The 16139-nt window shown below is 38.2% G+C and overlaps 1 protein-coding gene across 2 annotated transcripts in view; it reads right to left on the bottom strand.

The window, feature by feature from the left end:
- LOC126298041 (dehydrogenase/reductase SDR family member 7) overlaps positions 1 to 16139 on the bottom strand; it is a 157223-nt gene that overhangs the window by 96154 nt on the left and 44930 nt on the right. For both annotated transcript variants that reach the window (XM_049989361.1, XM_049989360.1), the window contains exon 3: positions 1946 to 2095. In XM_049989361.1, the coding sequence (XP_049845318.1) occupies positions 1946 to 2095 (150 nt within the window). The remainder of the gene's footprint in view (positions 1 to 1945; positions 2096 to 16139) is intronic.

The following is a 16139-nucleotide window of genomic DNA, read 5'->3' on the forward strand; positions in this document are numbered from 1 at the left end:
TGCGATGGGGGGTGGATGCATGTATCCTCGCTACCGGAGGACATTTTGAACATATCCTGTAACAAAGTGTTTGAAGTCACACTGTTAAGTTCTGTTGGTGTGCGTTTCCATTCCATGATTAATGTGATTTGAAGAGAAGTAATAAAATGAGCTCTAACATGGAAAGTAAGCATTTACGGACACATGTCCACATAACATATTTTCTTTCTTTGTGAGTGAGGAATGTTTCCTGAAAGTTTAGCCGTGCCTTTCTGTAACACCCTGTACAACTACTCACTTGACAAAAGGTCTGTTCCTAAAGACTGGGAAGTAGCACAGGTCATACCAATATTCAAAAAAGAAATAGGAGTAACCCACTGAATTACAGACCAATATCACTGACCTCTATTTGCAGTAGGATTTTGGAGCATATACTCTACTCAAACATTATGAATCACCTTGAAGAAAATGACTTACTGATACATAACCAACACGGATACAGAAAATATCTTTCTTGTGCAACACAGCTAGCTCTCTATTCCCATGAAGTAATGAGCGCTGTCGACAAGGGATCTCAGATCAATTCCATATTCCTAGATTTTCATAAGGCTTTTGATATTGTTCCTCACAAGCAACTATTAATCAAATTGTGTGCGTATGGAGTATCATCTCAGCTGTGTGACTGGATTCGTGATTTCCTCTCAGAGAGGTCACTGTTCGTTATGATAGACGGTAATCATCGAGTAGAATAGAAGTGATATTTGGCATTCCGCCAGGTAGTGTCATAGGCCCCCTGCTGTTCCTGATTTATATAAATGATCTAGGCAATAATCTTAGCAGCCCCCTCAGATTGTTTGCAGATGACGCTGTAATTTACTGTCTAGGAAAATCATCAGACGATCAATTCCAATTACAAAATGATCGAAGAGAGAATTTCTGTATGGTGCAAAAAGTGGCAATTGGCACTAAACTACGAAAGGTGTGAGGTCATCCACATGGGTAGTAAAAGAAATCTGATAAATTTTTGGTATACAATAAACTGCTCAAATCTAAGCGCTGTCAATTCGACTAAATACCTAGGAATTACAATTACGAGCAACTTAAACTGGAAAGACCACATAGATAATATTGTGGGGATGGCGAAACAAAGACTGCACTTTGTTGGCAGAACACTTAGACGATGCGACAAATGCACTAAAGAGACAGCCTACATTACACTTGTCATCCTCTGCTGAAATATTGCTACGTGGTATTGGATCCTTACCAGGTAGGATTGACAGAGGACATCAAAAAAGTGCAAAGAAGGGCAGCTCGTATCGTGTTATTGCGCAATAGGGGTGAGAGTGTCACTGATATGTTACACGAGTTGGGGTGGCAGTCACTGAAACAAAGGCGGTTTTCTTTGTGGTGAGATCTATTTACAGAATTTCAGTCACCAACTTTCTCTTCCGAATGAGAAAATATTTTGTTGACACCCACATACATAGGGAGAAATGGTCATCGTAAGATATTACAAGAAATCAGAGCTCAAACGGAAAGATTTGTGTGTTCCTTTTTCCCCCACACACCATTCGATAGTGGAATGGTAGGGAAGCAGTATGAAAATGGTTCAATGAGCCCTCTGCCAGGCACTTACGTGTAGATTGCAGAGTAACCATGTAGATATAGATGACTAAATTAATGTGACAACTAGAAAATCCCATTTACACCACCATTACTGAATTCATACACTTTCACAGCTAACAACATTAATCTTTTAACTGCAGATATCAAATATGCTTGACACCTCCTGCACCTCAGTTGATCGTTAACTGAGAAAGAAGTCTACATGATTGTCAGTAAGATACAAGGCTGATGAAAAAAAAGTTCAACTCTTGATTCACAGGTCCAACTGAATGAAGTAAATAAGAATACCAATTTCTACTGCGAGTTAATGTCACCTTTTTTAATTTTCAATGTAACTTACCAAGGCACTTCTGTTTCACTCGTTCCAGTTCCTTCTCTCTTCGTGCTGATAGTATAAGTTTCACATTATGTTTTGCCAAGATGACAGCTAGGGATTCCCCAATGCCACTTGAAGCACCTGTTATCCAGATGACTTTCCCAACTAAAGATCCTGTAAATTAAAGAATTCAACAAAGGTTAGAATCTAGTTCATAATGTATGATATAAAATACTAGCTCAAGAAATGCAGAAGGCACAAAAGACCCATGCTATTTCAAAGTAATCATCTTTACATTTGGATGACGAAAGATCATGGTAACCTAAACTGGAATGAGTGGACGAGGCCTTCTGCCAAATGGCTCCTAAAAATAAGAGGCCAACAGTTTGACCATTGCAACACAAAGTGGAATGGTTCTAGTCTGGTTTTTGTAATGACCATGGAAAAATACTGAATGCACTTACATGGAACTTCGCAAGAGATAAAACATATGATGTATTAAAGAATATCTAATTGGCTGCCTTGCAAAGCAAGTGTCAATTTACAGTAACATCACATACATCCCAATAACAGTGCTGAATCAGTTGTCTCATGCAGATTAAAAGCCAAATGCAGTAAAAATAGCTTATATTATATGACTTAACTAAGCTCAATTAATTCACTGTAGGTAATGGTTGCCTTTGTTCTTATTTTCCAAATTCACTCATTACTCAAGATGTAAAATTACGAGTATAGTGATTATGTACATAGAAATATGTAATAGGTGGTCACCCAGATAAAATACTAAATCTATTAATTTTGAAACAAGATTAAATATTTCATAGTGACTTAACATTCATACCAAAGGTTCTTTTTTCACACTGACGGCTGAAGTGACACTGTCACCATCTGAATTAAAAATAATATCAGCGAAATGCAACATATCAAAACCTGTACACCATAAGTATAGCATCTCAATGGATTGTCTCACTGGAAATCAATGACCCGCAATTTTTCCCCTAATGATATGATACAAGGTACTGAATGAACCAATGGCCCAAAGAGCATTTAACCCACAGGGTGTGGATGATGTAGTCCAGGCTGGAACTGAGTCTGTAAAGTTGGTAAAGCCGTGGGGTGTATTTCGTACCATGTCTTGAGCAAACTCATCCACGTTAAAGTAAACATGAACCAAGGCATTTAATTCAACATTTTCAGTGATCACACATTGTCCTTTCGTCTGCATCTTCATGAGTAGTACACTGTTGAAAATCACTTCTTCCAATATGACAACAGACATGTTCATAGGACTGCCCTTATACATTCCTAGTTCGATGAATACTCAGGTATCCTACTGCACTGTGACTCGTCCACTAAATTATCCAGTCTCAGTCCCATAGAAAATGTCTACAGTGGTGTAATGTAAGAGCTGCTTAGCAGGGTGTCTTGATAACTGTTTTGTTAGTCACTTTGTAATGACTAGTGAGATTTATCTGGAAAAACTAAAGTAACACTGCATAATGAAAAGACAAGACGACGTAGGTAGGTAGGTAGGTAGGTAGGTAGGTTGAATGACAAAAAGGAACAAAATGACAAGATTGCCAGTACCTCCTGCCTGAACAGGCAATTCAGCAAAACTACATGCCAAAGAAGGGCTTAATGTGTGAAATCCAAGGAAAGAAAACCTGAAGCTCTAGTCACCAGTCTTCCTACCTGGAACAGGCAAGTCAACAAAACTACGTGCCAAAGAAGGGCCTAGTGCACAAAACCCAAGGAAAGAAAAGTTCACGGTCTACCAAAGGTCAACAAGGCTACATATTGGAACAAGTAAGAAGAAAAGGGAGAAAGGCAGGTGAGGAATCCCATCATGGGAGCAGCCATAGGCCCCCAAAAACAGAAAGTCCGATGGAGGACATACCACGCCCCCCCCCCCCCCCCCCCCGCCACCCTTCACCATTTAGCAGAGGCACCCCATCCAACAATATCCAGAAAAGACTAATGGCACAGAAAAACAGAGGAAGAGAAGCACAGAAAAACAGAGGAAGAGACGCACAGAAAAACAGAGGAAGAACATCAAGTCAAACAGACCACATGAGAAGTGAGAAGAAGAGTAAAAGAGTTGGTAAGGTGATGGCTGGGGCAGGCTTCCAAGCCCAGACAGCTGCTGTCTATTTGGGGCAGAGGGGACAACAGGGCATCCTTTCAACCCTTCAATGGGCTGACAAGACTTAGCTGTCCTCCCTTAGAGAAAGTAGGAGAGACTCCTTTCACGAATAAACCATAAAACCGGGTCAGCCGCTAAAGTATCATCTGCCAACACCAGGCATAGTGAGTGAGGGAGTTTAAATGTCTGCCGTAAGGCAGCAAAATGTGGATCACTGCCAAATGGGCACCACAGCAACAGTGCCAAAGATCCTCACGATGGAGGAGATGACCTTGACTCAGTCAAGTATGCAGATGCAGAGCCAGCAAAGGACGATGGAGTCCTTGCGGGAGGCCCACATGGACGACCTCTCTTATCGCCCTTAGTTTGTTTGGCAAAGCAAGAGTATGCCTTTCCTTTTTCAAAATCCATAGAACTTGACAGTGTAATACTGACGGACAGTTCAATTGTGGAATGATCTCAGGAGGTAACTTCCCAGTAGCCAATTTGACAAGCCTGTCAGTGAGTTCATTCCGCATGATCCCAATGTGACCTGGAGTCCAGGCAAAGAACACCAAGTGTCCACATTGTTCGAGGACAAAAAGGGAATCCTGGATAGTCAGGACAAAGGTCAAGAGCTTGTAAACTGCTCGAAGAGTCACTGCAGATGACAAAGGACTCACCGGTGCAGGAATGGATATGCTTATGAGCACGAGAGACGGCTACCAACTCTGCAGTAGAAACACTATAGCAATCAACAAGAAGCAGAGTTCATGACATCCCAAAGCCAGCGTGACCAGCAACCATCGAGCCATCAGTATAGACTAATCCTGAACCCTGAAATGTGCCAAGAATGGAGAAGAATTGGCAGTAGAGGGGTTCAAGATGAGCCAAGTTTTTCAGATCTTATGACTGGTCAAGACAGAGCTGTAAGCAGGGGATGCACCATGGAGTTGTACATCAGTGGGCCCAGAGATAAGGTGGTGGGGGGAAAACTTGAGTTCAGAAAGAAAGGGGCCAGATGCAGATGGTAATCATAGCCTCAGACCTGGGCCACCATTGCAGGAGTCTGGAAAGAGGAGATGATAGTTTGGGTGCTCTGGGGCACAGCAGATGCATAATGCATAAGTGATCAACTGTTGTTGGCATAGAACCGGGCCATTCCGTGCCAAGTGGTCTAATATCGAGAAATGTTCCCACATGACCATCATGGATTTTGATGAAATTTTGAATGAACATTCACACATGTTCTCAATGAACACTGGTAAAGTTTCAGTCTCAGAAATTCAATACTTTCGGAGATACAGTCACTTGTTGAAGACCATAGCACAGCTTCCAATAGTGCGTCCTTGAATTTTCAGCAACTTTGAGATGAGATATCTCTAAGTATTTGCATGAAAGAAACAAAACTTGGCCATCTTATACAACTTTTAGAGCTCTTTAAAGTAAAATATTAAGAAAAGGATTTCTGAGCAATTTTCATATAGATAATTTGAAGCAAAGTTGGGCGAAAAAATAGCTGTTTAAAAAATGCGAACTTTAGTTTTTTATATCTCCAAAAGTAATTGTGGAATGTACATGAAACTTTGCACACCATAACTCACCAACACAAGGTCTTAGAATATAAAATTTCATTCTCCTATTGCTTTCCATTATTTCACAAATCTAGGGTGAAGCTGACAATTTTTCAAAAAGTGCTAAAAATGGGTATTTTTAGTCAATTTTTTCAAAAAAGTGTTTTCTCCAAACTCTTCTAACTATGGTCATTAGAAAGAGCATATTCTAATCTATCTAGAAATGTGGATTTGGTTTTGAAATGCAAGCATATAAGGCCCTAAAAAGGAACATCATCAAAGAAGTGCACTGGAAGTTTGAACACATTTTTCTGGCACTCAAATTATACCTGAAACCTTTTACTATGCCTAATAAATGTTTATTAGTGCCTTGAATAATTGAAATTAAAAGATCTGGTAAATAGACAATGAGACTGTCAGAAAAACTTGAAAACTATGAGAATTAGCCCTTCTGCTTTTATCGTAAGTGTTCATCTGCATAAATCTCTTCTCATTAGGGAAAAAACTAATTTACAAAAAATTGTTTTGATTGTGTCTTTTATAGCATATATCTCTTATTAGATTTTTCCATTGGTATTATACATTGTGTATAATTTCATTCAGTAGCAATTTGTCTGAAATTTAAGCAGATTCTAATTGGCACTTAGAGGCCAAATACATTAGTTAGTTACTGATTAGAGATGGATGCAGAAGGGAACAGCATACCTTCCTGCTAAATTGGGCAAGGAGATAGTGGAAAAAAGTGTCATGTCACTTTCTTTGCCAAAAAAGCTGCTTTAAAATGGTTTGCGGATTTTAGTGATGAGGAAAAAGAGTTGTTGGTCTGACGTTCTGAAGCAAAGCTGGACAATACCTCTCAAGTTTGCCAACACCATGAAGCCCTGTTGTTGACACAATATGAAGCTTCAATCCCTTTGGGAAAGTGAATCATAATGTTAAGGCAGGAATTCGCACTCTTGATACTGAAACAGCTAATAAGGCTTCTGATATGTTGAAGAAGCAGCTTGTTAATAACAAAGCCAGGTCAGAAAATTTGTCCGGCTTGCAGGACTACCTTAAATAAATACTTGGATGAAGCTTTATCAGCCTAATCATCGCATTCTGATGAGGACTTTACACCAAAAGAAGAATGAAATAGTAGCTTATTGTCTATCGGCATTTCACCCGTAAAGAGAACAGTAAGCTACAGAGATAAGCCCCAATATGTGAAGAAGAAAATTCAAAAGGGTCAAAATGTGATTAAAAACAGAATTGAAAATGCAATGTGAGTAAACCGACAAATTGAAGATGCTAGTGAAATTAAGGAATGTGGAAACTGTGCCGACTATGCACATTTGCTGACTGAACTGAAAGCCAAGATGCAGAATGCAATTTGTAAAGAACAGATGCAAATTTTAACCTTGGCACCTGTAAGTTGGACAGTCACACAAACAGCAGCTCAGTTTGGCATGTCCGAAAGAATGGTGAAGAATGCTCGGAAGCTTAAGGCAGAGAACGGCATTCTGGCACTTCCTGAAAATAGGAAAAGCAGGAAATTACCAGCAGAAGTTGCTAGTAGAGTGAAAATTTTTTTTGAAGATTATGAGTATAGTAGGGTGTGTCATGGAAAAAAGTTAGTATTTCAGTTATACTTTTATATAGAAAGACATACATGCAGAAAAGATTGTTACTTTGCAATTTACAGGAAATGTATGTTATCTATAAGAATATAAATGGTCCAGAAATAGGGTTCTCAAAGTTTTGTGAACTTAGACCCAAATGCTGTGTAACAGTAGGATCAGCTGGAATGCATGCAGTTTGCGTCTGTGCAATTCACCAAAATGTTAAGCTTATGCTTAGCGAAGCTGGTATATGTGAAAATTATAAGGAGATTCTCAGCAAGGCAGTTTGCAGTTTGAACTCTAAATTATGCATGCTACATCGCTGTGAAAGGTGTCCTGGGCCTGAAGCTATAGCATCTGAAATTGCCAGCTATTTCCTAGATCATGAGACACAGAATGTTATTGTGTTTAAGCAATGGATGCATACCGAACGGGCCACACTGGACGTGAAGCAAATGGTAGTGGATGAATTTATTGAATATGTAAAAAAATAAAATATGGAGTCTGTCATGCCATCATTACATTGCCAAGCATACAAGCTTGCATCTTAACAGCCTTAAATATCATCTGAATGACAAAGAGCTTGTTGTCCTAATGGATTTTGCAGAAAATTATTCTTTTATCATTCAGGATGCTGTGCAAGGCTTCCACTGGGTAGTAACAATTCATCCATTTGTTATCTACTTTTGTCAAAATGAGAAAGTAGAATCTAAGTTTTTGCATTATCAGTGATTGTTTGCGGCATGACACTATTACAGTTCACATTTTTATCAAGGAGCTCATAAAATATATAAAAGCACGGTTTGCACAGATATCCCACATTCAATATTTCAGTGATGGCTCCAGTGCTCAATATAAGAATTTCAAGAATTTCCTAAATTTGTGCTATCATAAGAGTGATTTTGGAATGACAGCCGAATGGAATTTTTTTTCTACTAGACATGGGAAATCACCTTGTGATGGGATTGGAGGTACAACAAAGCGGTTAGCAGCAAGAGCAAGCTTGCAACGGCCACTTAATGGACAAATTCTTACTCCCCTGGATCTGTTTTACTTCTGCTCTGAAAACAGTAATGGAATTAAATTTGTTTTTGTCAGTAAAGATGAAATTGAAAAAGATATTGTGTCACAAGAAGAGAGGTTTTAAACTTGGACAAACTGTAGCAGGCACTAGAGAAAATCATCACTTTTTACCTGTTGATGAAACAACAATTCAGGTCAACAGAGTTTCAAATGATTGTTCATCTTTTCTAGCTAAAATGGGGTCACAGTAATGAAGGAGGCATATTAAAGTCTGCTCTCCAACCAGGACAATATGTTGCATGCATCTATGAAAAAGTGTGGTGGATTGGGAATATCTGTGAGACCTCCACAGAGCAAAGGAATGAAGTAATAAACTTTATGCACCCACGTGGTCCAGCAAATTCATTTTATTGGTCACCAAGAAGTGACAAGTGCTGGGTTCCGGAACACCACATTATTGCAGTTATTCCAGCTCCATCAGTAACTTCGTCTGGCTGGCAATACACCATTCCTCTTGATATTCATCAGAAAATTAATGTAGCATATCAAAAATTGCAATAGGTTAGAGGAAACAATTGAAGGAACCCAAGTGTGCCTTCTAATTTTACACAGGGCACTTAAATAATTTTACTATCAGGCTTGGGAACCAATGTAAAGAAACCCACCTGTGGCTGTTGTTGCTAAGCTATTGGGTGTTGCCCCTGTGGCAATGGGAATGCTGGTTTTCTCAGGTGAAATGAAACAAGCAGTGGTTAAGCCACCATGGGCCATAGCAACTCATTTATACACCTCTTTTCCATCAGTAAGCTGGTGTTGTTCATCAAACAGGCAGCTAATAATTAGATGATTAATCAAATAAATTTTACAATTTACATTAATTCTTAATAATAATTGTGTGTGTGTGTGTGTGTGTGTGTGTGTGTGTGAGAGAGAGAGAGAGAGAGAGAGAGAGAGAGAGAGAGAGAGAGAGAGAGTGAGAGAGTGAGAGAGTGGAGGGGGGGGGGGGGAGGTGACAATTAAGAAATAACATTGTTTCTATTTTTATTCTTTTCCTATTTGGAGTTAAGCTAGGTCCTATTCATCAGGATTTCTTATTTCACTTATCCCAGACATAAACAAACATGTATAAGGCAAAATAAAATATTTCAGGTATAATTTGAGTGCCAGAAAAATGTGTTCAAACTTCCAGTACGCCTCTTAGATGATGCTACTTTTTAGGGCCTTATATGCTTGCATTGCAAAACCAAATCCACTTTTCTAGGTAGTTTAGAATATGCTCTTTCTAATGACCATAGTTTAGAAGAGTTTGGAGAAAACACTTTTTTGAAAAATTTGACTAAAAATACCCATTTTTAGCACTTGTTGTATAAGACAGCCAAGTTTTGTTTCTTTCATGCAAATACTTACAGAGATATCTCATCTCAAAGTTGCTGAAAATTCAAGGACGCACTATAGAAAGCTGTGCTATGGTCTTAAACAAGTGACTGTATCTCCGAAAGTATTGAATTTCTGAAACTGAAACTTTACCAGTGTTCATTGAGAACAAGTGTGAATGTTCATACAAAATTTCATCAAAATCCATGAGGGTTATGTGGGAGCCTCTAGACCACTTGGCATGGAATGACCCAACCCACAACAGTGGAACCCATGCCTCTGCTAGGAGGCTGATCACAGGGCTAGTCTGAAAGGTACCAGCTGCCAGTCATAAGGCTAAGGAACCAAACCGGAACAAAGCGATTTATTGCAGATCAGACTGGGACTTCAACAACACACACAATGCAGAAAAGTAAGTATGATGGGTGGAGGTAAAAATACACATGGGGCAAGAGTATGCATCAAGTTTTCAGGTTCCTAAAGCAGATGTTCACCATTCCTCCACCAGACAGTGGATACATGGTCATATCCTTAGTTCTATTCTGGACCTTATGGCAGTAGCATGCTTACAGCCTAAGAACATGCAGTAAGTCACTGTTGAACATTTGTGATGTAAAATTTGTATAGTTTTCATTAAGTGTTAAATCAACTTAAATCTATTCAAGAATTAAATTAACTTGTTACCAGAACTGGCAGCTATAAGCTTTCAATATCCTCCGTGATCTCCACAACTTTACTTGTGTGTGCTACCTGTAGATTGCCAGAAAACAAAATAGTGGAATGTGGATAAAGTACACTGATCTAATGGGGTAGAAGCTTGTGTGGCATATTTTTACCCCATTAAGAAACAGTTCGTGAACTTTTACCCCATAACCTGTACTTTGACTTGTGTAGTTCCTTCTAGGATATTCAAGCAAATTTTTTGTTAGTGTTTATTTAGCTTAGATGCCTCATTAATCTTAGAGAACTTAAATTAATTTTTCTTTCCTGTGGTTTTTCTTTTACTGGGTAGTGGGTTTTTCGAACACACTTCTAACATAATCATGTCTTCCATAGTGCCATTTCGGCATTCCCCCTCTCAAAAAATGACCAGAACATCAACTCCACAGCCATTAACAGGGCTGCTCTACCATCAAACTCTTACCCTTACTGAAATTGGGAGCTCAAAACAGCAACCACCCAAAGTTACTGGATTTTAGAGGCTGCCTCAAGAAACCTTGGCCACTTCACAAAAACTTTTTGATTGGTGGAACAATAACCAATACTGCAGCACTTCATTTCCCTCGATAAATGACTTTTCAACCTTAGTCTTAGGTAATTATTTTTCAACAAATTCATAAATGAAATATCATAAAGCATTCCTAATGTATTTTCCCATTCATTTATTTGTAACCCTTTTTATTTTCTTCATTTGGGGGTAAGAGTATGCACTGAGTACCCTCCCTCAGGTGTGCATACTCTTACCTTACAGCAGGGGGTAAAGGTATCCAAAAATATTTTTTGAGAGAACTTTCAGTACTCCTCTAAAAATTACTGGATAACAGTGAAAATTTTACACAATGTTACCAAGATGTCGAACTAGATGTTGCATGTATAATTGATATAACATTGCTGGAAAATTCTTTACATATTTAGTAAAATAAAAAATGCACACTTTTACCCCCAATCTACCCATTGTTTTTATTATTGCAGAGTTGTTTTTGACTGTAGGACTTTCTGTGTGATTTTTTTTATTTTTTTTACTCTCAACTGGAAAAGTCTTACAAGTGTGAAAAGAGGAACCAATTTAAGGGGACAGGATGAGGCAGGATTCACATTATGAACAATGCTTCAATGGTTTGTCTGAAGAGGGAAACTTGATGTTTGAACAGATTATGAAAATGATAAATAAACAATACACTGAATTAGGCAGTCAAAGTGAACAATGAACTGAGTAAATTAGGCTATCAGGTAGTAGAAAATAACAAAATTGAAGACTTAAAAATGAACCAGATAGTAAAATTGATGAAAACAATGTCAAAATTGACAAGAAGCTTTCACCACTTGCAAGTGAGTTAAATTCTGAACAGCTAAATAACAGTATTCAGGTTGCAAAACTAATAAATAACAAAGTAAAATAAACTGTGGAATCTGGGCTGAAACAGGTTTATGCTATGGTGGATGTAGTTGAATATGTGACTGCAACTGTCAAATGAAATTTTGTAAACTAAATTTAAAAAATGCACAGAATTCTGAAACAGTTCATAAACTACCAAGAAACAGTATGGGTAAACCAAAATACTAGTTGAAATATATCATAGCAATTAAAATAAAAAGTTTTCTAATCTCATTTTAAGCATAATCAGAACAAGATAGGATCAAAAGAAAATTTTTGTATAGACTAAACTCTAGAGAGGGAAAAGGGAGTAAACAGTACTTTTCTGAGAAACAGCTTAATTCATTTACACATGCACATTCACACAAACTGAGGCACTAAACAGGAGATTAACAGAGACAATACAGCAGTGCTTAGTTTATGGATCTGGTAACTCTGCTAAGAAACTGATAAAATATATAGGCAAGTTAGACAGAGTGGAATTTAATTATACACTTATTGCTTATTTAGCCTGTGAAGATTAGGGCTTTAACGTCAGCTCTTACATCCGACCGGGAATGACAAATACCAAAGATATTACAAAACATTCCCAGCAGCAGCAGCAGCAGCAGCAGCAGTAGTAGTAGTAAAGAGCAATTAGAATAATGCCAATTAGTTTAGCACATTTGAGGTAATGTTTAGTATTATAACAAGGGGGAGGGGTAAAGAAAGAGAAGTTTGAAATCACAGTGACAGCGGGTGTTAGGAAAAAATAGAAAATAAACACAGAACTCTTCCAACAAGGGTGAAAGAAAAGCTGTGGGGATGAGGACTGATGAGAGTGAGAGAGAGAGATGGCTATTGTGATAGATGGTGGACCATTAGCTGTCTTTTGAAGTTTGGAAGGAATTTAATTTCTCTGATACAGAAAATGATTTAGAGGTGACAGCAGTGTCGTGATGGTACAGAGAGAATTTTACTTTGCTGAGAATGAATATTTCTTCGGTGCTGTTCAGATAGTAGTGCAAGAGTTGTGGACAGGTAAGAGGGAGGGCAGTGTTTGCGAAGACAATAGAACAAACTATAGTATGATAGCCTCTATATTTATCAGCACTTGACCATGATAATTGTTCATAGATTGGAATGATATAAATGCATACATCACAATGTACCATTCACAAGCATTCATCACCACTTTCACCCAGTGTGAGCTTTCATATGAAAGCCTTGGAGAATAGTGTCATCATAGTCAAGTATGGGGAATTTTACCATCTTTATAAGATTCTTTTTAAGCTCAACAGGAATTACTTTTTTATATCTTTGTAATGAGTGAAGTAACACAAACTTCTACTACTACTTCTAAAGACTGTAGTTGTGTGTTCAGTCCAATCTCAGCGATTGTCCAGAATTATTTTCAAATTCTTTGTAGAAAAAGAAAAAGCTATTTCTGTGCCATTTGGGATTAATGGTGAAGGAGATTTTCTGAACTGAGAGGTAAAATGTTTTCTGTGAATGACTAAGACTGGTTGCATTTTAGCCAGGTTAAGTTTCAAACTTAGGTTCTGCACCCACTCTGATAGTGCATGTAAATCGACATATACAGGGTGGTTCACGAAGATATGCAAACACTTTAATATGTTATTTTACAAGTAAAAGTAAATAAAAAAGTTCATATAAACATAGGCCCGAATATGTTTAGTTATGGAGTTATGGCTAATAAAAGATTTTGCCTGAAATTTTATCAACTTCGCTACTATGAAGCCATCGCAAAACTGTATGAGGTTAAAGTAAAGCACGATTTCCATTTATTTTGTTGTTATTGATCTGCTGAATCTAATAAAACATGTCCCAGATGTGTATCTACAGTAGTTCTCCATAACATTCCGAGAAGCAAAGTAGTAATTGCGTAAAAATTTTACTTTATTAACTACTTGGCCCAATTTGTTTATTAAATTCCAGACAACGTATTCAACAGAAGTTGTAGAGAATTTCATTTTGGAAAAATGATGATAATACCATTGATTATGAATGTGTCAGATAATCTGCTTTTATTAATACCATAGCACACAAGAATTCATGTTAAATCATAAAAAAAGCTCAGTGTTAAGGTAGTTGTACAATGTACACACAATTTTGCAATACATTCACAATAAATGTTCAAAACTGTCTACAGTTTTGCTATGGCTTCATATTAGCGAAGTTGCTAAATTGCAGGCAAAAGCTTTTATTAGCCACTACTCCATACCTAAACATTTGTGGTCCTATGTTTATGTGAACTTCTTTCTTTAGTTTTACTTGCAGTTAGTAAATCACACTGTATATGCTCAATGGCTGTGCATGATATATGAGGCATGGTCACGTGTAGAGGGGGGACGTCTGTTGCACCAATCCTGCTCACATTCGAGAGATTCTCATTATTAATGCACAGACGAATTTTTGTGGCAAATTAGTCAGTGTGCTAGCTGTCCAGCATGTGTCTTTGGAATTCAGTGGATCAGTCGAACTTATGTACTTTACTCCCCTGTGGTTAATGTACGAGGCTTATAGTAATGTCTCTTATACTTGTATGATTTGTTTTGTTATGAGTCTTCATTCCGTGTGAGGCCAGCTAGCCGTAAATTGATTCACCCACACTAATTTTAAAAGCATAATAGTTGGGTGGGAGGAGGAAGTGCGCACGTTTCAGATTGCTCCAGGGAAAGGGTGATGGGGAGGGGTGTGATCAGTGCTTAAACTGTTAGCAACATTTATCTACAACGGAGGGCCACATGTTTCCTCTGGTGAGCGTGTAGGTATCTGAGTTACGACTGCTTTGTCCAGCTGTTCCATAGAGAAATTATGGAAAGGTGTAAGCAGTGTTTATCTGTAAAGGTGCTGACAATTTCTGACAGGTTTTGCTGTGGTAGAATGTCCTTTCTTGGGCAAGTGTCATTTGTGTCAGCTACTAGGTTGGAGGTGATTACACATTGTGCAAATATTTCTACCACACCTGTGGAGATGGTCTGGCATAGTGTTAGTCAGACAGATTGCTCTCTCTCATTTGTGACCTGGTGGCCACAATTATATGAGGAGTTCCATTAAGTATTGGCATTACCCAGAGAATATAGGGGGAGAGTGGTGCATATTTGCATTAGTCTTTGCTATTTCCATCTATGTCTTGGGATCTTTTTGCTGTTATTACTGTGAGTACCAGATCTCTCAGCCAAAACTGATATAGCAGAAAAGATAGGTACCTATTGCAACGTCCACAGCTTGTGGTCTAGTGGTCAGCATTGCTGCCTCTGGATCACAGGGTCCTGGGCTATCATCATCATCATCATCATCATCATCATCATCATCATCATCGTCGTCGTCGTCGTCGTCCATGACAGTGGACCATGTAAAAATTGGACTGTGTAAAAATTAGGACTTTGTATGGGTGCTGATGACTGTTGAGCACCCCACAAACCAAACAGCAACTGCAATTCTGGAACTTCCTGGCAGATTAAAACTGAGTGCCAGACAGACTCTGAAGTCTGGAGTTCGAGTCTCGGTCCAGCACACAGTTTTAATCTGCCACAAAGCTTCATATCAGCACACATTCCGTTGCAGAGTGAAAATCTCATTCTGAACTGCAACTTTGTCAGCAATTGCTGGGCATCATGTTCATAATCATTGGCATTTGGGACTACACACTAGGGATGGGAATGTCCGAATGCAAAAAATTGATTCAGTCAGTTTTTGGGGAACAATAGACTCATTTGGTTGCACCTTCACATGTTGGTTGAATTATTCATTCATTCTTTTGAGTGAAATCAATGTATGGGAGCAACCAAATGGAAACACTTATTATTCAGCTGTAGTTTTATGTATCAGTTGGATAATTATTCATTCATTTCTCTAGTGTGAAACCAGTCTCTGGGAGGAAACAAATGATAACAGTTGACACAATCCAGTGTTTTTTGCTTACTGATCGACTTATTCACTCTTTCTTCTTGAATGAAACTATTCTTTAGTTTTTTATCAGTTGAAGGAAGTATTCATTCGTTCATTCAGCAGAAAGCACTGTTCAGTGTTTTAGTTCACTGAATTATCCAGTTACTCTTCCGAGTGAAATCAGTCTGTAGTACTTTCATTAGGTGAAGTAAAGCCGTCGTATACAATACAAACCAGAGTACGCATACCCCCAGATGGTAACCCCCACCCCCACGTGTACGCAAAAACATCTCGGTGGGTACACCAAAGTTAAAATAAGCAATATACATATTCATTTAATTATGAACTTAAATACTAATTCTTCTTTCCACCATTTAAAACTGATAAATAGGTCTCTGTACATTAAAGTGTTCCAGGTGTAATTAACATGTAATTAACAAAACTTTATGGTTTTGTTCATAGCTGCTGTTCAGCAGCTGCAGAATATTTTCACAAGGATAAAAGGTCAGTGATCAGCTGTACAAGAAAACCTTTA

This window comes from Schistocerca gregaria, chromosome X (assembly GCF_023897955.1).
Source record: "Schistocerca gregaria isolate iqSchGreg1 chromosome X, iqSchGreg1.2, whole genome shotgun sequence".
Lineage (NCBI taxonomy): Eukaryota > Metazoa > Arthropoda > Insecta > Orthoptera > Acrididae > Schistocerca > Schistocerca gregaria.